The sequence below is a fragment of the Rhinatrema bivittatum genome, chromosome 15 (genome assembly GCF_901001135.1).
Source record: "Rhinatrema bivittatum chromosome 15, aRhiBiv1.1, whole genome shotgun sequence".
Lineage (NCBI taxonomy): Eukaryota > Metazoa > Chordata > Amphibia > Gymnophiona > Rhinatrematidae > Rhinatrema > Rhinatrema bivittatum.
In genome coordinates this window covers 75,664,331-75,690,938 of record NC_042629.1, presented here as the reverse complement: position 1 = coordinate 75,690,938, position 26,608 = coordinate 75,664,331, and the positions used below count along the sequence as shown (strand labels likewise).

At 49.1% G+C, this 26,608-nt stretch overlaps 1 protein-coding gene across 1 annotated transcript; it reads right to left on the bottom strand.

Annotated features, from left to right (window-relative positions):
• Positions 1–180: 180 nt before the first annotated feature.
• Positions 181–20,962, bottom strand: C1QTNF12 (C1q and TNF related 12). Its single transcript, XM_029578685.1, has 8 exons — positions 20,277–20,962; positions 10,788–10,907; positions 9,650–9,761; positions 7,710–7,879; positions 6,384–6,492; positions 5,031–5,121; positions 2,171–2,249; positions 181–2,091 (listed from the first exon to the last, which is right to left on the bottom strand). The coding sequence occupies exons 1-8, from the start codon at positions 20,439–20,441 to the stop codon at positions 1,993–1,995; spliced, it is 945 nt and encodes a 314-aa protein (XP_029434545.1). The 5' UTR covers positions 20,442–20,962; the 3' UTR covers positions 181–1,992.
• Positions 20,963–26,608: the final 5,646 nt, after the last annotated feature.

Here is a 26,608-nt window from a genome sequence, read left to right as displayed (position 1 = left end):
CTCGGATTTTATTGGAGGGCCCCAGACAGATTAGATTAGCATCTTTAAAGGGGCAGAGCCCGCCTCACCCCTGCTGCAGGGTCTGGACCCGGTGAAGGCACCGACCGATGGTGCAGGCTTCTGCCCACAGTAAAGCGAAACCGCTCCCCAGCCTGCCTTAGTGCAAGGAGAGAAAACCACTCAGAGCAACTTTCTTTTTTAATACGTCTACAACAAAATAAATATTTCTGTTCATATTTGCCAAGAATACTGAGACTTTGCTGCAATTCATACTTATAATGCACATCGGGTAAGCTGAGGCTTCATGCGTAGTGTCTTCTGTGTCTAGGAGTATATGTGGGGTTACACGGGCCAACTCTGCCCGGGAGGCGGCGGCGGCGGCGGCTGCTGCTGGCACCTCCAGGTCCTGGGGACAGGCGGAGCCAGTCCTGCTTTTTATGCCTGCGGAAGAGCGATAAGAGGAAAAGAAAGTACAAACCCGAAACTGGCTGCCTGCTCATCTTACTGCAGTCCTGGTGCCCCCCGCAGCCGGCCGGGCACTCCACAATCAATGCGCGTGCACTGCAGACGTATTTACATCCAATGGGCGTCAAATGTCTCTCGGGCAGATTCACTGCGGATTTCCTGGGAATCCGACTGGCTCTGGGGTCTCTAGCACAGCTTTGGGAAGTCCTGCCTTAGTCATAGCTGCCTTGTGGAGCTTGTAGTTCTTTTGTCATAACCGAATATGGACTACAAATCCCAGAATGCTTTACTACTACTACTTCTGCTCCTCCTTATCCTTACTAGAGCACTACTCAACAGATGCACTTTAGAACTGAGGCTGAAGAAGGCAGGGTAAAATCCCTAATTCAGGGGTGGCCAACTCCGGCCCTCACAAGCCAAAAACAGGCCAGGTTTTTCAGAAACTCCGCCGTGATTATCCACGAGATAGAGTTGCATACAACGGAGGCAGTGCGTGCAGATTTCTCTCGAGCATAATCATGGCGGAGATCCTGAAAGTCTGGCCTGTTTGTGGCTCCTGAGGACCGGAGTTGGCCATGCCCACCCTTAAAGCATGCTGCGTGACCAGCTGCAAGCTTGCACAGCACCTGCTGGAGATGCTGCCATTCAGGAGCTTCAGTGCCAGCCTGGCAGGAAGTGCCCTGCTTTTAATCCACTTTCTCACATTTCCTGTTTTATCACCATGGGTTTTGCCTTACACTCCCCTCTCGCACACATTTGGTCAACGCGCGGGTTCGGCAGAGCTCCCCTCTCAAGGCGTGCTGGGACCTGCAAAGGACTACGAGTCCCAGAAAGCTTAGCACTCAGAGCAGCCAGTCCTTGCCCCACTCACGCTGCTTGGAGATTGCACGTGGCTTCACTTCCTATCGAAGCTCGGCAGAGGATGCACAACGAGGCCAAAGGTTCCACTGAACAGAAAGTCCAGGCCAGACTGCGGCCCTCCTCTCCCCACACCCGGCACACTCTGTTGGGACCATGCCAAGCAGCTTTGCTATCACGGCCACCTTCACTGGCCCATGGTCCACGGTCCGAGTCTTGCAATGTTTGAGGCAGCTTTGCTCATTAGAATTCAGATGAAGCCCATAACTGATAGGGACCATTACTGGCCTGTTCCAAGCTCAGTCATAGGCAGAGCCTCACGTCAGGGTTCTCCACAGCGGATCCAAAATTCACATTTCCCATCTACGAGGTCTCTCACTTGGCTTGCAGAAGCAGCTAAGTTCCCTCTCTTTATAACATCCCATGCCAAAGCGAGGTGCACGGGTGGGGAAGGTTTGGCAATCTTTGGATTGTAAATAATCTGCAGGAGCTTTCTTTTCACTTATTTCTTTCGCTGATCTAAGGTAGGTCTTGTGATAGCAGCTTAGAGATTTCCAAAGGAGCTGCCTCTCTTGGGTGCATGGAGAATCCTCTTGACAAACCGAAGTGATCCTCAAGCAAAGTTTTCTTCAACTGGAGCCTTCATCGCTGTCTTCCCTGGTCCCTCTCCTACACCCCCATGAGCATGCCCATGAAATCCGAGCCATTCTGAACCGAGACTGCTGCTCCTGCGCTGTTGTCCACAAATATGGAGGTGTATTGGCCAGCCTAGGAATGCAGAGACAGGCAGGGCATTCAGATGTACGCTACAGACTGTGATCGCTAAGTCTATAATCATTATATTTACCTGTAACTGCAGCAGTCCATGCACATAGACTGTGAATATTTTACTGTTGCTTTCCAAGCCTGTGATCACCTCCAGAGACCTAAAAGGTAACAGAATAAAACATAAATATTAGATAAGCACATATCTACAGCTCAGGTAACAAGGAGTTTTCAAACACAGGTACCAATGCACCTCACTCCTGCCCTGCAACACCCCCTGCTATTCCAGTACTGAGACCCCCACACACAGCTCTGCCAATGCTCCTCACTCCTGCCCTGCAGCACCCCCTGCTATTCCAGTACTGAGACCCCCCACACACACAGCTCTGCCCATGCACATTGAAGTAAGAGAGAGAGTGGCTAGTTTTGTATTCTGCCCTAAGCCTTTGATCAGATTGGTGGTTTATTAATGAAGGTAATAAATATGTTGGTGCTGGGAGTCCTTTGTGCTGGAGAGTAAACCCCCTTTGCTCCTGGTGATTTTCTTACCCAGCTGAGGAACAATTCAGAAGGCACAGGAGCAGACGTGAGAGGGAGACAGAAGTGAAGGAGAAACAGGAGAGAGAAAGAGGTGAACGCTCAGAAGCAAGAAACTGAAATAAAGAAAGATAAAGATCCCTGAAGAAAAGCGCCAAGTGGTTTTAGGACTGAAACGTTCAGCATCTCAATAGAAACGTTGTTCAGGTTTCAGAGGTCTCGCTCTTTATTTGTTCAGATCCTTCTTGTGGTACTTCTGGCACCAGCCCTCCATCTCTCCCCCTCTAAGAGGTATTAAATGACACTGGCCCAGCGCCTGCAAGTCTCAAAATAACATCTTTGAAGATGCTGCCCTGGGGCAGGCATGTCGTGCCCTCTCCTTAAGTCTAATAAATCCCCAAATCCCAGAGTGAATCAGCAGCCCAGCTAGTAAAATGTATACACACACACACACATTCCCATTCTCACACACATGTGCTCACACATATACGTGCACTCACACTCCCCTCAAGTACACATGAACTCACACACACACTCATACTTTCTTATATACACTCTGTCTCACACACACACACATATTCCCATTCTCACACACATGTGCTCACACACATATGTGCACTCACACTCCCCTCACGTACACATGTACTCACACACACACACTCATACTCACTTTCTTATATACACTCTGTGTTACACATACACACACATTCCCATTCTCTCTCACAAACATGCACTCACACTGCTCTCACATACACATGTACTCACACATACACTCATACTCACTTTCTTATATACACTCTCTCTCACACATACACACACTCCTTCACATACATATTCTCTCTCACAAACATGTGTTCACACATATACATGCACTCACACTCCTCTCACATACACATGAACTCACACACTCACTTTCTTATATACACTCTCTCTCACACATACACACATATACAAGCACAAACATACACATACATACTCTCACACACACACACACACCTTCACACACACACACACTTAACACTACTTTTTGGGAGAACCAGAATAGGAGAAGTAATTGGAATAAACTCAGGGAAGAGAATGTTAGCTCCCAAATGTTAGTCAAGAAATTATTGTTAGTCCAATAAAAAGGTATCCTCATATATACAATGCAGCCACCTCTGGAGATGGAAGCTTGACCTCCTGACTGCTTATCTATTCCCAGCTTTAATACTGAATCCACCTATTGCAAACATTAAAAATTGTTGTCGTTGTTAATATTTAGTTTTGTATTTCTCAGACTCATACTCATTTAGTATGCAGAAAAAAAGATCAACTAACAATATATATATTGTTTAAAGCCAACAATATTGTGGTATATACATGATGTAATAAAAGAAAAAAGCTGTAATGACCATATTAGTGGCAACAATGGAGCCATGGAGGAGGGTCACAGAGAGAAAGTATCTGCCCAGCAGCATAGTGAGCCACAGAGGAGGGTCACAGAGAGACTGTATCTGCCCAGGAGCATAGTGAGCCACGGAGGAGAGTCACAGAGAGACTGTATCTGCCCAGGAGCATAATGAGCCACGGAGGAGGGTCACAGAGAGACTGTATCTGCCCAGGAGCATAGTGAGCCACAGAGGAGAGTCACAGAGAGACTGTATCTGCCCAGGAGCATAGTGAGCCACAGAGGAGAGTCACAGAGAGACTGTATCTGCCCAGGAGCATAGTGAGCCACAGAGGAGAGTCACAGAGAGACTGTATCTGCCCAGGAGCATAGTGAGCCACAGAGGAGAGTCACAGAGAGACTGTATCTGCCCAGGAGCATAGTGAGCCACGGAGGAGGGTCACAGAGAGACTGTATCTGCCCAGGAGCATAGTGAGCCACGGAGGAGGGTCACAGAGAGACTGTATCTGCCCAGGAGCATAGTGAGCCACGGCGAGGAGTCAGGATGTTACTTGCTGGAGGTATCATCCTCCAGCTAGAGCAATGGTTATTATAACATCATGTTCCCAGTGTGGTCAGGGAGGCAGGGTATATTTTTGTGGGAAAGAAGGAAGGAATTGGGGAGGAGCAGTTTTATTTTTATGTTCTAAATTTTGTCGTACAGATTGAAGGGTTGGATTTTATGGTAAAAGGGTGGGAGATAGGAATGGGGAAATTTTGTTTTAGAAGCATGATGAAGAAGGACATGTTTTTAATGTGCATCTTTTTAACACGTTACAGGAAGAATGTTTTAATTTAATTTTAGTAAGTAAATAAATAAATAACCAAACAAGCAAGCATATCGTACAGGTTCTCAGTCTCAGCCAAAAGGCCAAGTAGAGAGCATCTCAGCTCATGGCTCAGACCCTGCACTGAGTTCCCAGCCACAGAGAGGCCATGTGCACCAGCCTGGGTTATTTAGAGATGGTGATGTGCTTACGTGTAGCGGTGACAGAGGGACTCGATGCAGATTAGCACACGCACGTTGTCGCGCATTCGAAGCTGCCCCTTACTCTTCAGCTCACTGTGGTCTTAGAGAGAAGAAAAATGGATAAAGACATAAAACCGACCCCCTGCCAACCACATTCACAGCAGTATTGTTGTGTCTCTCTCCTGAGGAAGAGTTTCACAGTCATTTAACGCTTTCCTAATTAAATGCCAGTAATTAGCACAGCTCCTTGCCTTCAGTGATCCTGGCACTCATACAGGTCAGGTTTTCAGGGTAACCAAAATATAGAATTGAATCTGGTTCTTGAAGCAAGCGTGTGCAGATCTATCTAATGCACATTAAGTGTGGCTGTCCTGAAACCAGAGCTGTCGGAAGTCCAAAAGCACTGCTTTAATACCCGTTAATAAGAAGTTATAGGGGATCATCGGCATCCATCTCAAGACTCTTAGAGGCCGATACAGTACAAAAAGTGCATGCGTTTGGGTGCCCGCTCTCAGAAAGTGCACACAGTCCCCTCTCCTGGGCAGGTGATACACAATGCAAATGAGGGGGGGCTGTCAGCGGGTTTGGAAAACGGAAGCTCAGTTTTAGGCGCGTCCATTTCCCTAAGCCGTGGCTGTGTAGGGAGGGTATTTTCTGCTTTTCTGTGCACTGACTTGGGCAGGCGCTAATTTCTGAGCATAAAATGTGCGGATTGGCCACACATTTGTTTTCGGTATCCCAGGCGAATGACTAATAGCCTCATCAACACGCATTTGCACGTGATGAGCGTTATTAGTTTTGGGAGGGGGGTTGGACGTGCGTTTTTGACAGCTAAATCCCTTATTGTATAAGGGGTAGTGAACGTGCGTCGAAAACGCGCATCCGACAGCGGGTTAAGCAGTGAGCGCAGCTGAGACTGTCACAGTGCAGCACTAAGATGCAGCAGACACCCGGCTGAGGCCCTACCTTCCTCCTGGAATGTATTAAAGAGACTACAATCAGCAGTGCTGAGCAGCTCTGGTCTTGGAGGGCCATAAACCATTCAGATCTTCAGGACACCCCAAATGAATATGCAGGAAAGAGATTTTCATGCACATGGCCACAATTGTATGCAAATCTATTTAATGCATATCCTGTGGCCCTCAAGGACCCAAATTGTCCACCCCTGAGCTACAACATGATAACTTTTGATATTTTTTTTAAAAGGAGTTTGTTTTTAAAGATTTTTGAGGTAACATCTCTACTTCTGTCTGGCACTGCAGCTTTCATCCAACAACTGCAAGCATTATAAGAAACTTGGAAATCCCAGGAGCTTTCTGGTCAGCTCTCCGTGCTCCCATGGTTATGGAAGGAGACACTCACCAATATGGATGTTTGCTGAGAACTGGTAGATCCCAGATACTGGAGCAGTGAAACGCCCGGTTGCAAGATTCAGACCAGTTCCTCGGAGGAACGCGCCCTTTGCCACAGGCTGTGGAGAAAGAGTAGGAACTCCGTTAAAAAGCAACCCTACAGAAACCAGAGACCTACTTTGAGGGATCTGCTGGGCACTTGTGGCCCCAGTGGCCACTGTCAGATCCAGGATGCTGGGCTCCATGGCCAATTGGTCTGAGCCAGCACGAGTGTTTCTCCCTTCTCGTTTGGATAAGGAGTGACTTCAGTCAAAGGATTACCAGGTGGCTCCATATAAAATCAAGGGCAAGCTGGAATCTGCTGGCCAGCGAGCCTATGAACAGGAAGGAACTACTAGAGCAGGTGTGGCCAACTCTGGTCATCCAGAGCCACAAGCAGGCTGGGTTTTCAGGATATCCACAATGAATATGCACAAGATAAATTTACATATGTAAATTTATCTCGTGCACACATAGAATGAGAGGAGAGGCTTCGTGACTCAGGCTCATAGTGGTTTTGTTTTTGATTAAATGACTATTAGTGCATGAGGCTTCCTCCTACAGTCATCCTACAGCAGCATTGAAACATTGAAAAAAAAATACCCAGGGTTTTTTATTATTATGATGATGATTTTTCTCTGACTTTAGCAGTGGAAATCATCCCTTGCTCCATTCACTGGATCCCTGCTCTAATCTTTAGAGAGATTTACAGCTAACTACGTATCAATTCCAATGTGAAAACACAACTCCCAAAAAAAAGTGTAAGCAGGTATGCAGAGAAGTTCCTGAAATTCTTCTCTCAATTAAAGTAATTAAAACTAAGCAAAGATGCAACTTAATTCCAAAACCACTGGTTGAGGAGGAAGAGCATTGAAGGCAGCAGTAAATTATCTTGCCCCTTCATGTCTCCTGTGAGACAATGGGAGAGAGTGGGAGGTGTAGGAACAGGGAGTGCTCCTTCAATCCCACACCAGGTTTCGCCCCCTAATGCTTGAAAGATGACACAAATCATGGCTGAAGCGGTGAACAGGAGCAGCGAGCAGAAACCTCTCACATTGTGGGCGCCTCTGAGATGCCTTTTGAAATCCCTTGGGTGCACAAATCAGGGTGACTGCCCTGGGCTCTGCACTGCCTGCCCCTTCCCCTGTGCTGTAATTTCGGCTTTCCAGAGCCCCGCTGTGGGGGATTGGCTCTGTATGTGCTCCTGCCTTGGCTTCCTTCCCCAGCAGTGGGAAGCTAAATGTTTTTGGGCATAGGCTGCTCATCCCAGCTTTGCCCACCCCCAGGGCTCCCTCACCGTCTGAAAGCTGTGGAGCTCCACCAGGGTCTTCTTGTCCACAATGATCTGCCCCTTCAGCTTGCAGTGGAAGGCCTCCTGCACGCGTCTGTACGGCACGATGTCATCCAAGGGCAGAAGCAGCGAGGGCAGCTCGCTGGGGTGCTCTGAGGAACGTCGCTCGGTGGCTTCTGAACACAAAACAAATCCCCCATTACCTATAGGCTCCTGCTTTGGAGCCTCTGCACATGTATTCAGTCAGTTCAGCCTTTTTTTGAATCATTATTATTGTTAAGTTCATATATAGGATTTATCCAAAGCATTTTGCAGACATAAAAGACATAGCAGACATGGAAAAGGTACAGAGAGAGGTGACAAAAATGATAAAGGGGATGGAAATGCTCCCTGAGGAGAAAGGCTAAACAGATTAGGGCTCTTTAGCTTGGAACAGAGACGACTGAGAGGGGAAAAGATTGAAATTTATAAAACCATGAGTGGGGTGGAACAGGTAACTAGGGAACTGTTATTTACCCTTTCAGACAACACTAGGACTAGGGGTCACTCCATGAAACGAGCAAGCGGCAGATTTAAAGCAAATCATAGGAAATATTTGATTTAACTCGGCGCACAATCGCGCTATGGAATCTGCCGTCAGAGGAGGAGGTCACGGAGACGAGCACAGCGGGGTCTAAAAGAGGATGGGACGAGTTCCTGGAGGAGAAGGCCATGAAGAGTTATTAGGCAGGCAGACTTGGGAAAGCCGGGGCTTATCTCGGGGCGCGAGACACAAGAAACAGATCAACTACCGGGGATGTGACGGGCACTTGTGAGCCGGCCTGGCCACCGTCAGAGGCAGGATGCTGGGCTTGATGGACCTGGCCTGCCACTTCTTATTTTCTTACTGAAATACACCTTGTTCTTGTACTCAAGCAGAATCTATCCAGTTCATCATCGGCCATTTCTTAATCACACCATTGACCTGTGACAGCCAGGAGGTAAAGAGATGTGATGAAAGACGAGAGAGAACTACAACTCAGAAAAAATGGCTACTCCTTAACCAAAAGGCAGAGCTGCTGCCTCTATTCCAGAAGGTTGCTGGGTTTCCCCCAGACACGGATTCTTGATTCATGGTGAGTGGGCTTCTCAGGTCTAGAACATGGCGTGCCACAAGCCAAGCCACCACCATCTACTGCTATAATTCTATCAGGAGCAGAAGAGAGGAAATGAGAAATATGAAATCAAGGCTCTCCTGGACTGCACAGCAGGAGACAGCTCACTACCAGTTCTAATCTTCCACTCTTTGCAGTGATACTGGTCCAGAAGCTTTTCCTACATAGATGCCTACATGACAAGAAAGATGGTCGATTGAATGGTGATATCACATGACACAGTGTGCAATCTTAATCCTTAAACCAGCCAATCAAGAAGGAATTAAACAAGCCTTCAGCCATGACCATAAAATGTAGAACACCATGATCAGGAAACAGAACAAAATGAATCTAAAGATTATTGAAATATCAATCCAACATTTAAATAAAGCTTGTTTACATTTAAGGGTAATCATACTTTGCAAGCAGAGATGACACATACAAATGATATCACCCTTCAGTTGAACATCTTTATCATCATTTAGGCTTTTTAAAAAATAATTAAGACAACTATTATCATTGTAATCCTTGCCAATGTAGGCTTCATAACCATTCAGAGTTATTTTCTTAGAATAAATGTTCTAGCCCAGCAGGATACAACTATAGTATTATGATCTCTGACCCTTGTAGACATCTAGCCTCGAACAGGAAGACGCATGATGATAGTGCAGGCAAAGCATCATAATGGGACATCATGCATGATTTCACAGCATTTTCTAGATCAAAGTTTAGCTGAGCTGGAAAATGTGGTTTAGCTTCATAAAAAAAGGATTTGGCTTCTCTGAACCTCTATAATCTGTGTTCATACTTTACCTTTTAACATCTCTTTGAATTCCTGCAGTAAGACATCTTGAGTGACTTCTGCTCCAGCTGGTCCTGGAGGTCCTTGAGGACCTGGGGGTCCCGGTGGTCCTATAAGGCCACGCTTAGAAAGCAGCCAAAAGAAACCATAAGAATCAAATCCAGTCGGCAGTCTACATGACATCATGACCTCTGACCCCTCAATCCACTGCTATCTCCCTTAATTAGATGTTAGACATATCAGTCCATACAAGGTAGAGAGAATCGGGTGGTCTGTAGACCAATGAAGGTCATTAGTGGCACACATTTATCATTAATGGCATATTATAAGTGCTGCTATAGGACAGGACAGGACATGAGAATGTCGTCCCTTCTGGACCCAAATCTCAAGACTGGGAACCAGAACGAATCCCAAATCCCTATAATGCAACAGACATTGTGAGCAAATCCCCTTTTCCTCTTGGCCTGAGTCTACCTAAATATGACTGATTCTAGCGTTTGTTCTGAGGTTCAGATGAGCATCCAGATCAAAGACTTCTACAGGTCAGACTTGCAATGCAGAAAGAGTGCTTGAACAGGAATAATTTCTTCTCAACTTTAGAGTGAATTCCAGAACTCTCTCTGTTTGAAAAAGGGACCTATGAGGTCTCAAAAGATCCTGGATTGCAGCACATTTTAGGTCGGTCCCATAGAAGATATCACTAGAGTTCTACACCACAAGTCTGAACCGCAGGTCATCAGAGGGAAGCTTATGGTTCTCTCTGACATTTAAACAGAATAAGATTGAACCAGCAGAACCTCGGGTCTTTCAACCTAACCAAGCATGTAACTATGTTTTACATTTGGAAAATAATACATTTGGTAAGCCACATTGCTTATGCTTACCAAATCAGTTACCAGAGTTAATCACTACCCCAAGTCAAGGACACCCTTAATCAACAATATCCATGGTTAATAATCAATATACATAATCAATATACACAGGATCAATATTCAGTACAGAGTAAATAATACTTGTGGTCAATGCTACCATTGTATCATTGCAGGAGATAACATTTGTACCAATTGATAACTCCAGTAAAGAAAGTCAAACTGTAGGCTTCCTAGACACTTCATTCTCAACTGCTGGCAGCTTCCTGCACTGACTTACTAATCTCTTGTCTTTCCCTTTGCATTTCTTTTTTGAATTGTTGCTATCATCAGGTCGATGGACAAAACTAATCCATGTTTTCCGAGGGTCCGTTATTTCTGGATCTGGAGCTTCTGAAAGCTGCGAACAGAAATATTATAATGTTAGAAGTGGATTGGCCCACAGCAAAGGTCTGCGATCAGCTTAAATTCTGCAGGAAGCACAGAGATTGCCTCTCAGCCTTATGCCTAAGATCCAAGCACAGCGTCTGATCTTTGAGCTTCTTGGCTGAGACTAAGAACCTGTACAACATGAGGGCTTAACCCCCTGCCACCCAATCCCACTGGGGTCAGGCTGATATAATGAATGTTAGCAAATGAAAAGGATTAATCCTTCTGCATAAACAAAAAAAATGCATTTCATAGCATCACTCAACCCAGAGGTCAGGAAATGTTTGTCCGAAGGGTAATTTGTTTCTGTAAGGGTGCAGTTCTCTTCCTGGCCAAGCCTGAAAGAACTATTCACTTGCTCCTCTGCATGTCTGCACTGCATCTAGAGAGGCCACCGACGCAGCCCATCACACGCAACAGCCTCAATGTGCTCTGTCCTCTAGGAAGGAAGCACACGTGAAGGGTTTAGTTACACAAAACTCAGAATGATTAGAGTTAGGGCCTAGAATCCAGACTTGTCATTGGAGGAAGTGCCGGTAAGAATGAATCAAATCCTGAAAGTCCAGCAAGCTCTTTGTTGGGTGTCGTATGTGTCTAGAAGCAGGGTGTCCCCATTAGGCAGACGAAGGTGTGGGTGAAGAACCCACACTGTCACACTTCAAACAGGAAGCCAGTTAATGCTGAAGTGGATTTAAGAGGGGCCCGGCAGGATGTCTGTGAAAGAAAAAGTCAATTGCACTTAAAACAATACAAAGAGTAAATGGTAAGAAAACAGAGCGCTGGGTTTCGGGGTGAAGGACTGGCTTTAGGAGGGGGCACTGGGGCCAGGCGCTGCATGGGCAGCCTCCATCACTCAGTGCTGAGCCAGGGTGACCTTCCACATTTGGGATGGATTGGATGAGGCCCATGCTGCACCGACAGCACCGAAATGTGGCGGACGTACGAAGAAAGCACCACATTCGGCTGGAACATATGGCGGAGGGGTCCTGGATTGGGTCCTTCTCTTTTGTGCACATGTTTTAAGCATTTGAGGTGGAGCCTGGCTTGAAGCAGCCCTGCGGGTCTGGCCTTTGTGGGTTTCTTACAGCGTGTCATGGCCAGGATGGGCTTCGGCCTTAGAGAATAGGTCAGGCAGGGACGTTTGGCATCGCAGTGAATTAAGAAAAGGAACCGCAAACATTCTGCATCTCTCTAACCAGTCTCAATCTATTTCACTCTCAGCTTCTTTCCATCCCCGGTCCTTCCTCTGCCCGTAGCTGCTGTCAGTCTTCCAGGACCTGGTGCTGTCTTCACCACTCAGGCCAAAATGCAGGTAATCTTACCCATTTTCCCCATCATTTACTCGGCATTCCGTTGTAATTAAGTAATTAGTGTCAAAGACAGAGCTGTCATGCTCACATCTCTCCTGACAAGACTGGGTCAATCACTCAGCGGCTGAGAGGGAGGACCCCAGGAAGGGAGGAATAGAACGCCAGCCACATCTGGGACATATGGAACTGTGAATCAGCGCTGTTCATTCTACTTACTCGCATTGTCCAGTCTAAGGCATTGCTTACTGTCTATTTATTGCCTTTTTTTTTTAAACTAGTACCCTGCACTTCCCAGCAAGGAGATCTGCTCTGGTGAGGAACACTGAAAGGCAACCGAACTACTGGAGGCCATCAGAGCATTAATAAATTCATGCTAAGAGCTGTAAAGCAAAGCCTTGATGAAGCGTCTCTGAGAGGTGCTGCTCCTGCTCCCCCAGGGCCTCAGTCAATGACTATTCAGCAGCTATAAAGACTTTGGGCTTTCAGCTGCTATGTCCCAAAATCTGGGATGAGCTACCACGACGCTATGCCTCAAGACACTTCAGCTTATTTTCCAGAATCTAAGCCGTCCCCTGAATTCCTTGGCAGAGACTTTTGCCTCTGTGACCTGATGAGCAGAACCTTAAGCTTTTGTACTCGGGATTCTTACATCCTCTGAATTGGGTTCATGTCTTATTGTAAACGCATCCCTACTTTTCCATCTGGCTCTGTATTCTTGCTTCCCATCCACTAAATAGATCCCTGATTATCCACTGTACGTATTTCTGGTACCTGGATGACTGCTTTCAATCTCCCTCACCTCCTTAACTGTCTGTACTGCTACAACCCAGAATCGTTCACAAATCTACCGCACTTCTCAACTTCATTTGTACAAATGCCTCACCTTCCAATTCCAATTTCTTTATTCCATTTGAAAATTGTAACTGTAAGTGTAAGAACATAAGAAGCTGCCATACTGGGTCAGACCAAGGGTCCATCAAGCCCAGCATCCTGTTTCCAACAGAGGCCAAACCAGGCCACAAGAACCTGGCAATTACCCAAACACTAAGAAGATCCCATGCTACTGATGCAATTAATAGCAGTGGCTATTCCCTAAGTAAACTTGATGAATAGCAGGTAATGGACTTCTCCTCCAAGAACTTATCCAAACCTTTTTTGAACCCAGCTACACTAACTGCACTAACCACATCCTCTGGCAACAAATTCCAGAGTTTAATTGTGCGTTGAGTGAAAAAGAACTTTCTCCGATTAGTTTTAAATGTGCCCCATGCTAACTTCATGGAGTGCCCCCTAGTCCTTCTATTATCCGAAAGAGTAAATAACCGATTCACATCTACCCGTTCTAGACCTCTCATGATCTTAAAGACCTCTATCATATCCCCCCTCAGTCGTCTCTTCTCCAAGCTGAACAGCCCTAACCTCTTCAGCCTTTCCTCATAGGGGAGCTATTCCATCCCCTTTATCATTTTGGTTGCCCTTTTCTGTACCTTCTCCAGTACAACTATATCATTTTGAAGGTGTGGCGACCAGAATTGTACACAATATACAAGGTGCGGTCTCATCATTGTTTTAACTTTGATTGTAATCCACTTTGAGACCATCTTGGGAAAAGGCAGAATAGTAAATCTGGGTAAACAAATCAAATATAAAATAAATCGGTTTGATCTGAGAACCAGGCTCCTTTGCATAGCTTAGGTTACCTGGAAAACCAAATGTGCATGGCATTCGAGGACCAGGGTTTTACACCCCTAATATAGTCAGTGAGAACATTCCTGGCAGGCAAATGCAGGTTTGGCCTCACTGTTATAGAAGAACGAGAGAAGATACGGGGTAATAGGTAATGTGGTGAACGGGAAATCTTGCAACTCCTTCCACAACATAGTAAAATAGTAACACAGCACAGTAATGTGGTAATCAACTAAGAAAATAACATAGATGGCAAAAAAAACCAAACAACCAACCCAAAAAACCTTTTGCAGTTACTGCTGCCCACACTGCTCAGGGTATATCCTAGCTGCCAGCCACAGAGCCACTGGCCATAGGATATCAGGATTATTTCTGTTGTCACCGTCCTTCCTCCTTCATCATCTTGGGTGGACGAGCATGTGAGATCCCTTCCTCAGTTCACCCCCCGCACACCTCCCGTTCCATGTCTAACCTCAAGGCTTTGCAATAATCTAAGTAGCCACCAGTCCTACTGGGCCGTTGCCCAAACACCTGGCTTGCCGGCAGGCCTCATGCGCTGCACTGGGATCGCCTGCATTTCTGCTAGGGACTTCTGGTTACTGCTGTTCGTGCAGCCTGCCAGACAGACCCGGCTGCTGGTTAGTTCTGTCACTGCAGCACTGGTGGAAAACGCTCTGATCGCCTGCAGGGAGCAAGAAGACACGGCACCCACGGTGGACGCCTGGCCCTGATGGTAGCCAAGACAAGGCAATGAAGGCAAGAATCACTGACAGCAGGCGGGCAAAGACGCCATGAGCCGGAGCAGGAATGGTAGCCAGGACAGGCAGACAGCGGTGGTACCCAGGACGGCACAGACAAGCCCGACGCCCGCCTGGCTCCCTTGAGTGACAGCTGAAAGAAAGATTCTGTCTGAGGGGTGCGATTATTTAATTACTATGGCATGCGTGAGCAATGCCGAGCGAGAGGCTCCTCGACGCCTTTATTTGTCTTGGCTGCTCCTGCCAGCTCAGGTACTGCGCAATGTGGAAAGAGCTGGGTGGGAGAGGCCCCTGTGTTTACTTTGACTGCCCTCGTCCACAGTTTTTCTCTCTCCCTCCATTTCTGCGCTGTAGTGCTCATCATCACATCCAAAAAGGTCTGAGCTTCAGAAACAGCATTTCTCCCTCTACCAAGGATCACTTTATAAACCCAGCGCGCATTTTCATGACCCCCTTCTCAGGAGGACTGGCCTTTTCTTGACTTTATAAGTCTCTTTCCCCTCTGATCCCTGCTGAAAGATAAAATGCCCCCCCCCCCCCTCACCAGGATGTCTGTCCAGCCTCAGGTTATATTTCCCAGAAAATGTCCTGCATGCCCGGGGAAAGCTGCAGGAAGCCAAGGCTTTGCTGTCTCTCTCATAAATCCTTTTCCCGCAGACCTTCTCCATGATCGGGTTAAAAATTCGACTTCTCTTCCCGCCTCGCTGCTGGATGGGGCTCTGCTATGTGCAGAAGAGGGTCTGAGGGGAGAGGAGCTAGCACATAGTGCTACACGCTGCAGTGCAGGCGACCTGGCGTCCTGTTCCACGCCGGCCTGAGTGGCACGGGCGGACATTGTCGACGGAGGCTGCCTTCCAGCCCTCAGCAGGTGAGGGGGCAATGGGTCACAGGGGGGGAAATAGTGCTTCTCAGACAATGACATCTGAGCGGCTGACAATGGATTTAGGAAATCAAAACAACTGATGAATTCCCCCTCCAGTCAACATTTGTTCCATGTCGTTCCAGAGTTATTCCATCACTTTTGTGTCGATTGTGCAATAAATGCAAGAACATTTCAGAGGGGGAAACGCAGCCTGTTCTGTCATGTCCTGGCTCACGCCAGTCACCAATGAGTCACATGGCGAGCATCCATCACGGAGCCGCAGAGGATCTGCGGGAGATACCGAGCCACCGCAGGGGGGCGCTGGCCACGATTGCCAGGGGGTGAAAAGCATTTCACAATCCTTTCTGCTATCTGCTTCCTGGAGTGGGGGAAAGGGGGTCTCTGGCCTGGAATGTATTTTAGCTGTCAAACCCCTGCCCCCTCAGCTGCCTCTCTTTCCGGACTAACATCTGTTTTGCAAGGTATCTGTGCTTTGAATTTTTTTTTTATAATTTCACTTTTTTTTTGTTTGTTTTTTTACCCTATTTTCTCTCTCTTTTTGTATCCCCCTTCCTCCAAACATGCCTGGATGTCTCTCCGCTGTTAACACTGGCCCTGGGGCTGCTGCAAACGTTCCTCCACGACTTATTCCAGAGCTGGCTGGGGTCATCCCTGCAGCCTGAAAACCCAGGTCTGCTGTGGGTCATTCTGCCTGGACACGTCCGCAGCAGGGCTTCTTCTCTGACCACTTCCAAGGGAGCAGACGTGCTGTAGGGGTGCGGGGATGTGCTTCCGACCCCCAGCTGGGCTTTCTGGCTCTCCTCTGCTGAGCAGCTCTCATCTGCACCACAACTGAGCCTAAGTAAAGAAGCTGATGAGATGTTAAATGTTAGTGTTTGTGGTACTGGAAGAACATTTGTAGTGGCAAACCATAAACCGTAAGCAACGCTCACTCTGACTCCTGTGGTTATGATATACACAATAAGCATTTTTTTTCTCCTTGATGGGCGTACACATCAATATCTTTATGTGATCCCTCCGTCTGGTATCTGAATCCGCAGCTCTCTCCATCCCCCCTTTTCTAAATGGAGAATCGTTTCACTGGTAGAAGCAGGAAGGCAAAGGAGAGAGGTCAAGGTACCCGAGAAGCAGAGACAGGGAAGGCTCCCAGCTAACGGGGGAAGGAGTAGAATTCCTCTGGACTCCTGCCCTCAGTCACTTGCAATCGGTTGGGGACAGGGGTTGCTGTATTAATCCACTTGAAAATGTAGAATTAACGGTCAGCAGACAGGCTCTGGTTGCCACCTTCTTACAGGCCTAGCCTAACACCTCTATGACCAGCTTTCTCAGAGCCTTACGGTCTTTAGCTTATTCTGCCCTGACTAGAAGTTGCCTGATTTTATCCATTTAATAGGCCACAATATATGGGAATAGAATCTGTAAAACCCCGTCTGGAGGCTCAGTGCTGCCCTCTCGCCTGACAGTCTCCCCTCCTTATAAGGCCATTGTGTTCCTGAATATCTCACATCAAAGAAAGGAGGTCATGTAAGATCCCAGGCCTTGCCTTGTCCTAGCAGTGTCTTCCAATCTGTTCTTTACTGGGAATTCCCAGAGGCGGGAAGCCCTGAGCAGCTGCCGTGCCGGTGAAAGGAAGGATTCAGCCTGAGGCCCTGAGAGCCAGGCGCTAAGGCTGCCCATGGGCACAGAGCAGGGCTTCCTGAGCCAAGCATCGGGTGTCACACCTTGAGGAGCTCTGTCAGGTACCGGAGATCCCATCGCTCTGTTACTACAGGCAAGGAAGGAAGGAAGGAAGCCAGGCTTCTAGGTGGATTTTCTGCAGTTTTTCAAAGCTCATCCAATATGTCACCTTATTGGAGCAAGCTCATTTTTAATAGGGAGGGGTACCAGCCTAATGTTCCACCTTCTCCCCCTTTCCTTCCTCCAACCCCCACGTTTGTGCTTAATTGGTGAATGCCAGACAGAGAAACCGAACGGACTCACTGCTGCGGCGCTTTCAGCCCTGCTAGAAGAGCCCGATGCAAGCTGAATTGTGTCACCCGGGGCTACCTGCTGGTACTAAATTCTGGCGCCTTTTCCTCCTCCTGCTTGATGTGTCCCACGGTTCCCCCATCCCGCATTTGAGGATGGACCTATTTCTTTCCCCGAAAGATAGCGCCCTGCCCAGCTCTTCCAGTTTCACATTGGTGTAAGGCGTCAGCTAACTTCTCGGAACGCCGCTGTGGTTTCTAACGAGCAGAGTGACGGATGGACTGGTGACGAGCAGGAGAACATGTGCTCTCTGCATTAATGGCCATGCCAGCCTGACTTGGATTCATGCTGCGCTGTGCCTTCTTCTGCCCTCGGTCCTGGCAGCCTAGAGGAACAGCAGGAGCTTAAAACACAAAGGGCTGCTTTGTCATTCACCTGTGCAATGACTTGCATTGTCTTCGCTGGGAGCTGGGAGGGTGTTACAGGAACTCTCCCTCTTTTATTCTTTCCTTGTAGGCTTCTCAGTGCTCCTGGTGGGCAGGCTGGAAGGTCTCTGCTCAGGCAAGCAGCAGCAGTTTTATCACTGTCTCTGGGGGTCTGAGGTGGGACTTGGGGTCCCAGATCGCAGGATCGGCCCCTTTCCCCTCACAAGCCTTGACTGCACAGTTTAGGCACAGGGATAGCTGTCTGTCCTCGTCTTGTGACACATGCCATTCCAAGTCCTAAAGCCTTCCCTCCCTAATAACATATAACATAGTAACGATGGCAGAAAAGGACCAAAATGGTCCATCCAGTCTGCCCAGCCGCCTCCCATGGTAGCATCTGCTGTGCTGCGTAGGCTACCCCCTTGCCATAAGAGTCAGGGCCCTGGTTGATTGTTACCTGAATCCAGAGCAATGATGGAGTTGTATCAAGGTTTAATGGTTAAGGGTTGTAATCCCATATCTTCTATTAAGGGCAGTAACCGCCGCACCAGCAAGTTACCCCCATGCACTCATTTCCATCCTGCAGCCTTTAGGGATCCACAGTGTTTATCCCTTGTCCCTTTGAATTCGCTGCTTTCTTCTTCTACGTGGTCCTTTGAAAGAGCATTGCAGGCATCCACTATCCTCTCCATGAAGAAATATTTCCCAATGTTGGTTCTGAGTCGTCCTCCCTGGAGTTTCATTTCATGACCCCTAGTCCTATTGTTTTATTTCCATTGGAAAAGGTTCGAGGATCGTGCCTCATTAAACCTTTCAGGTCTCTGAAGGTCTGCATCCTATCTCCCCTGCACCTCCTCTCCTCCAGGGTTATACATATTCAGGTCCTTCAGCCTCTCCTCATAAGTCTTCCAATGCTGACCCCACACCATTTTGGTCTCCCTTCTATGGGCCACCTCCATCCTGTCTCTGTCCTTTTTAAGATACGGGGTCCAGTAGTGAGTGCAGTGCTCAGGTGAGGCCTCACCAAGGCCCTGTACAAGGGGATTATCACCTCCTCTTTCCGCTGGTTATTCCTCTCTCTGTGCAGCCCAGCATTCTTCTGGCTTTAGCTATCGCCTTGTCACATTGCTTCACCGTCTTCAGATCATCTGACACTATCACCCCAAGGTCTCTCTCTGGGTCCGTGCACATCAGTCTTTCACCCCCCATCACCGCACCCCAGATGCAGGACCCTGCACTTCTTGGCATTGAATCCCAGCTGCCAAGTCTTCGACCACTCTTCCAGCTTTCTTAAATCCCGTCTCATTCTCTCTATTCCTTCAGGCGTGTCCACTCTGTGCAGATCTTAGTATCATCCACAAATAGACAAACTTTACCTTCTGTCCTTTCCGCCAGGTCACTCACAAAGATATTGAACAGACTGCAATGCCCTGGACCTGTAAACTTACTCAGTGCACACCTTGACTCCCATTTGATGTTGAAATTCCCCTTAGCTGCTCTGATTTCATCCCTCAGAATTTAGGGCTGAGTTCTCACGGTTTATTTGCTATAAACAAAGTGTAAGAAACCCCTTTCTGACTGGAGCCTTCAGAAAGCATTCCTTCCACTGGGCTGGGAGTTTTCTCAGATGGCAAACATTTCCGTCCTTCTAGCTGGTGTTAATTGTGAACCTTTACCTTTGTGAAAGCGCAGCATCACTGCAAGCTCTGACCTGTCATGATCAAACAGTTATCCCCTTTTCCACAATACATATTTACTGTGCACATACCTTCAGGAAAAAAAAAAAAAAAGGGACGATTATTTTCCCAGTGCTATGAGCGCTCACAGCACTGTAGAAGGCATGGGATACAGGTTAGAGGCATCCAGAGGGAGCCAGAGAATGAGTATAGGATGCTGTGCTGCCCCCAGTCCCCTGGCAAGGGACTCCCAGCAAGGTTGTGGCAGAAAGAGAAGACTTCATGGGGCTGAGGGCCAAGACAAAGTGCGCCCTTCTGCCCAGCCCCCGTGCATATGGATCAGCTTTAAGTTTATATCGCAGGTGTGTGCCAATAAATAATAATCGCCAAGACATCAATACAAAGGTAACGTGTAAAGCCATACATCAAGCATGTTTCCATATAGGCGGACACACCTGCTGTTATCCATGAACCCGATCTGGATGGGACATACCCTAGCCTAGCAGTGAAGGTGCACGCCTGCCACGGTCTTCATTCATTTAAACGCGCAAAACTAAGTAGCCCATCGGGAAGCAGTGGCTGTGACAGGTTCCCCTCTGGGCGCGCCCAGGGAGCTGGGCTGCTCCTCACCTACCTCTGCCTGCATCTCCTCGCTGTTGGACAGGGTCGCGTTCAGGGGCTCCGGGTACGGGCTGGGCTCCTTCCCCTTCCTCCGCTCCTTCTTTGCTGCCATCACTCGGAACAGGGCGAGCTGCTGGCACAGCACCGTGGCCACGACGGCCAAAATCCAACCTCTCATGTTGCTCGACGAAGACGATTCAAGCGAGGGCAAGAAATCCTCCAAGGAGAAGGGCACGGACCCTGGATCTGCTGGGAACAGGGGGGGAAATAAAACCAAACAAAAAAAAACCAAACAGGGGCAGAGGCTGAGGGCAGGCAGAAGAGGTCCCGGTGCAGCCCCCAAACGCTTAATGGGGGCTGAGGGCAAGGGCCCCGGAGGTGATGGTGCAGCCCCCCATCAGTGCCCCGGTGCCGGCTGCTGCCTGCTCCCTGCCATGGCCGGCGCTGGCTGATGATGAACCGCACAGCGCCTACCTCTGCAGAGCGGCACCGCCCCCCCGAGTTCCGAGGCGAGCAGCGCTGACTGCGAGACTCCTCCAGCGGCGGGGGCTGCCCCCCCCCCCTTGACGTGAGCCTGGCTTTCTGAAGACCGGGGACGAGCCCGGCAGCTGCAGCCGCTGCTGGGACCGCAGGAGCTGCTTTCAGGCTGGCACTCGCAGCTCAGCCGGGCTTCTCCCTCCCCAAAATAAATGATCGCTTTCCATCAAAGCGGAGGAAAAGGGGGCCGGACCAGGAGGCTGCTGAGTGACTGCCTGGCTCTCTCCCCGCAGACCCCCAGGGTCGCAGCTCGGCGGTCTGGGACGCTGGAGTTTGGGCCCGAGACACGGGGGGGGGGGGGGGGGGTGACCCCCTTTCTCTATCTCCCCCCCCCCCCCCATACAGACAGGTACAAAATCAGCGGCCATTGAAGACTGCGAGAGCAGCAAGGGAAGAGTTAACCGCACATCGTCCACATTCCAGCCAAACTATGTGGCAGGCTTTATTTGTTAATAGCATTTAACTTTCTTTGGCGCCCCCTTTTCAGGTTAGCTGCAGACAAGCTATGAATTTGCTAAAAGTACACTCGCTGACACATTAATAGGACGATCTGTCATACAGCAGCTAAACAGCACTGACAGATCCGCAGACCGTGGCAAACATTTGCCTTCTCGGAGCCTAAAACAGCTTTTCGTTACTGCTTTCTGGACGTCGTCGGCAGTCTTGGGCAGGGTTGGCGCTCACCGATGCCCAGACTCCCACTCCAACTATAGTGGAGCTGAAGACAGACCTCCAGCTCCACTATGGACTTTCGGTGAAAAACTCAGGAGCCTGGGGCTCGCTGAGGCTGCCATCATCCTATGTCAAGATCCATTTCAGGCAGGGCTTCTGCCTTTTGCAAACTCTGGTCTAGGGGGTGATGCATTTGATTTCAATGATGGGAGGCGTGAGGGAGACTCCACTGCAGTGCATGAGGTCAGGGATGAGAGGAGTGAGGGAGACTCCACTGCAGAGCATAATGTCAGTCATGAGAGGAGTGAGGGAGACTCAGCATGTGAGGTCAGGGATGAGAGAAGTGAGGGAGGCTCCACTACAGAGCCTAAGGTCAGTCATGAGAGGAGTGAGGGAGACTCAGTATGTGAGGTCAGGGATGGGAGGAGTGAGGGAGACTCCACTGCAGTGCTTGAGGTCAGTCATGAGAGGAGTGAGGGAGACTCAGTGTGTGAGGTCAGGGATCAGAGGAGTGAGGGAGACTCCACTGCAGAGCATGAGCTCAGTCATGAGAGTGAGGGAGACTCCACTGCAGTGCTTGAGGTCAGGGATGAGGAGTGAGGGAGACTCCACTGCAGAGCATGAGCTCAGTCATGAGAGGAGTGAGGGAGACTCAGCATGTGAGGTCAGGGATGAGAGAAGTGAGGGAGGCTCCACTACAGAGCGTAAGGTCACTCATGAGAGGAGTGAGGGAGACTCAGCGTGTGAGGTCAGGGATGAGAGAAGTGAAGGAGGCTCCACTACAGAGCGTAAGGTCAGTCATGAGAGGAGTGAGGGAGACTCAGTGTGTGAGGTCAGGGATGAGAGAAGTGAGGGAGACTCCACTACAGAGCATAAGGTCAGTCATGAGAGGAGTGAGGGAGACTCAGTATGTGAGGTCAGGGATGAGAGAAGTGAGGGAGACTCCACTACAGAGCATAAGGTCAGTCATGAGAGGAGTGAGGGAGACTCAGCATGTGAGGTCAGGGATGAGAGAAGTGAGGGAGACTCCACTACAGAGCATAAGGTCAGTCATGAGAGGAGTGAGGGAGACTCAGTATGTGTCAGGGATGGGAGGAGTGAGGGAGACTCCACTGCAGTGCTTGAGGTCAGTCATGAGAGGAGTGAGGGAGACTCAGTGTGTGAGGTCAGGGATCAGAGGAGTGAGGGAGACTCCACTGCAGAGCATGAGCTCAGTCATGAGAGTGAGGGAGACTCCACTGCAGTGCTTGAGGTCAGGGATGAGGAGTGAGGGAGACTCCACTGCAGAGCATGAGCTCAGTCATGAGAGGAGTGAGGGAGACTCAGCATGTGAGGTCAGGGATGAGAGAAGTGAGGGAGGCTCCACTACAGAGCGTAAGGTCACTCATGAGAGGAGTGAGGGAGACTCAGCGTGTGAGGTCAGGGATGAGAGAAGTGAAGGAGGCTCCACTACAGAGCGTAAGGTCAGTCATGAGAGGAGTGAGGGAGACTCAGTGTGTGAGGTCAGGGATCAGAGGAGTGAGGGAGACTCCACTGCAGAGCATGAGCTCAGTCATGAGAGTGAGGGAGACTCCACTGCAGTGCTTGAGGTCAGGGATGAGGAGTGAGGGAGACTCCACTGCAGAGCATGAGCTCAGTCATGAGAGGAGTGAGGGAGACTCAGCATGTGAGGTCAGGGATGAGAGAAGTGAGGGAGGCTCCACTACAGAGCGTAAGGTCACTCATGAGAGGAGTGAGGGAGACTCAGCGTGTGAGGTCAGGGATGAGAGAAGTGAAGGAGGCTCCACTACAGAGCGTAAGGTCAGTCATGAGAGGAGTGAGGGAGACTCAGTGTGTGAGGTCAGGGATGAGAGAAGTGAGGGAGACTCCACTACAGAGCATAAGGTCAGTCATGAGAGGAGTGAGGGAGACTCAGTATGTGAGGTCAGGGATGAGAGAAGTGAGGGAGACTCCACTACAGAGCATAAGGTCAGTCATGAGAGGAGTGAGGGAGACTCAGCATGTGAGGTCAGGGATGAGAGAAGTGAGGGAGACTCCACTACAGAGCATAAGGTCAGTCATGAGAGGAGTGAGGGAGACTCAGTATGTGTCAGGGATGGGAGGAGTGAGGGAGACTCCACTGCAGTGCTTGAGGTCAGTCATGAGAGGAGTGAGGGAGACTCAGTGTGTGAGGTCAGGGATCAGAGGAGTGAGGGAGACTCCACTGCAGAGCATGAGCTCAGTCATGAGAGTGAGGGAGACTCCACTGCAGTGCTTGAGGTCAGGGATGAGGAGTGAGGGAGACTCCACTGCAGAGCATGAGCTCAGTCATGAGAGGAGTGAGGGAGACTCAGCATGTGAGGTCAGGGATGAGAGAAGTGAGGGAGGCTCCACTACAGAGCGTAAGGTCACTCATGAGAGGAGTGAGGGAGACTCAGCGTGTGAGGTCAGGGATGAGAGAAGTGAAGGAGGCTCCACTACAGAGCGTAAGGTCAGTCATGAGAGGAGTGAGGGAGACTCAGTGTGTGAGGTCAGGGATGAGAGAAGTGAGGGAGACTCCACTACAGAGCATAAGGTCAGTCATGAGAGGAGTGAGGGAGACTCAGTATGTGTCAGGGATGGGAGGAGTGAGGGAGACTCCACTGCAGTGCTTGAGGTCAGTCATGAGAGGAGTGAGGGAGACTCAGTGTGTGAGGTCAGGGAGAGGAGTGAGGGAGACTCCACTGCAGAGCATGAGGTCAGTCATGAGAGTGAGGGAGACTCCACTGCAGTGCTTGAGGTTAGTCATGAGAAGAGTGAGGGAGACTCAGTGTGTGAGGTCAGGGCTGAGAGGAGTGAGGGAGACTCCACTGCAGAGCGCGAGGTCCGGGATGAGAGGAGTGAGGGAGACTCCACTGCAGAGCGCGAGGTCCAGGATGAGAGGAGTGAGGGAGACTCCACTGCAGAGCACGAGGTCCGGGATGAGAGGAGTGAGGGAGACTCCACTGCAGCGTGAGGGCAGTGATGGGAAGAGTGAGATAGTCCAATACAGTGAGCGAGGTTAAGGATGGGCGGCATGAGAGCGCTAGAGCAGACTGGGTACAGAACATGAGGTCCTTCTCAGACTTCCATTGCATGTTCCTTGATTAGAAGCTCACAGATCCCCCAAGCTCATTTAGTGCACACCAAAACCGTAGCTGTGCTTCACATGTGAACAGTAGGAGTTGCAGTCAAACAAACTGGTTATAGGTGCAGGGGCACCACACAACTATAGATGTGCCTGCTTCAATTTCAGCCTCTAGCAGCAGGGATTAGTGTGAAAATCCTGCAGGAGAGTAGAGGGCACATCTGGTCTCCTGCCTGCCTCTGCTTCGCTGTTGCATGCAGTGGTTGGGCCTGCTATTGGGCTCATGGTCAGGGTGAGTTTCCCTGTCCTACATCCAGCTTCAAGCCTTTCCCGGGAGACAGGCCCACGATAAGGGGTGGTTCTCTTATACTGAATTGAATGCTAATTAGATAGCACAAATAATCCATATTGTGAACCACAGTTACATCAAAGCCCTGAAAAACATGGCGGTATTATAGGTTTGGCTTGTTTTCGTCCATAGGGTATAGGGAGAACAAGCACGAGTGGGTAAGTAGCACTAGGTGGGGCAGAAGAGAGGCGAGGAGAGGCTTCAGGGGCTAGCCACGAGCTTTATATTAATGCCGGAAGCAGAGAAAATGAGAAGTGATGGAAGAAAGCTTGAGGTGTGGTTAAATGCTTAGCAGTTAAGATTCAATGCCAAAAAGCAGAGTCCTGCAGAAATCCAGACGAGCGGTACACGACTGGGAGAGGGCGGGGGTGCGTTTGAGAGATTGATGAGCACAGTGCCTTATGATCTGAAGTTAGCAAAGTAGTGTGACAAGGCAGTGAGAATAGGAGCAGCTGGACACTAGGCTATGTAGAGCATAACCAGCAGGAAAAAGGAAGGGGTAATGGTCCTGCTGGGTCATTGGTGAGGCCTCATCTGAAGCACCACTGGAGCCCGTACCTCTAGAACAGGGAGAGAATAAAAGCAGCTGAAAGGGTGTGGGGGGTCTGTACTGCGAGACCCGAGGACCTAAACATGTATACACTAGAGGAAAGGAGGGGGAGACAGACTTTCAGATACCTGACATATTAAACATACATCAGCCAAACCTTTTCCAGTGGAAAGGAAGCTGGAGAGCCAGGGCTCATGCTAGGAATGTCAGCACATATTTTTTCATGGATGCCTGGAAGGTCCTCCCAGAGGAGGTGGTGATGGACTTCAAAAGGGCATGGGATAAACACAGAGGACCCTAGTGGCACGAGGATAGTGACCTGCGGTAACTTTTCTTCAATGTGGGTTACCTGCACGGAGCGGCAGTTACAACCTTAAGCCAGGGGGTAACCTGCAGGAAGGTGGAAGCAGTTGCACCCCTGATCACATTGCTCTTTATCTTCCCTCATTTATTACATGAAGTCATTCCCCAATGCTCTCCAGTCTGGGCCAGTACTACAGCGGCTCCCTGTGGCCAGCGCCAACCTCGAACTCTGCCTTCCCATAAAGAGCAGGAAGGGGGCAGCGCTTTGGGAAGGGTGGGGCCTCATTTTGGTTACCCAAAAACATTTTTTTTTCCTTTTAACCCATTTTAAATTAGAGGCAGTGCTAGCTCATCCCCTCAGTATAGGAACTTGCCAACTTCTTGGCACTCTTGCTCTTTTTTTTTTTAGATTTTATTTCTACTTCTTTTTTCTGTTTTGCAGTTTGTTTGTTTTTACACAATAAAGATGCAACTTTTATTCTGGCCATAGTTTCATGCACGTTTTGGCTATACCAATGCCTTAGGCTTTAAGAGCAGCAGCTTACTGTGCTTTAAGTGCATCAGGGATTAAGTCAAGAGCCCCACTGTTCCCTGCCTCGATGGGCTGGGTGACGATGCTCAATGCTTTGGAGTGGACAAGGAGGCTCGGTACTTACTCTGTGCTCGTTGCCACTACTGTTTCTTTGAGGCAGAGTGGCCTAACCTACTCCAGCCCAAGGGGCAATTGTTGTGGAGCTGCTCCTCCTCTTTCCAGAGAGGCAGATAAGACTGCGACTTCTAAAAGATTTACACAGTTCCTGCATTTTATAAGCACTGGTGCATTGAGTACTTTGGGATACCCTGCTACAA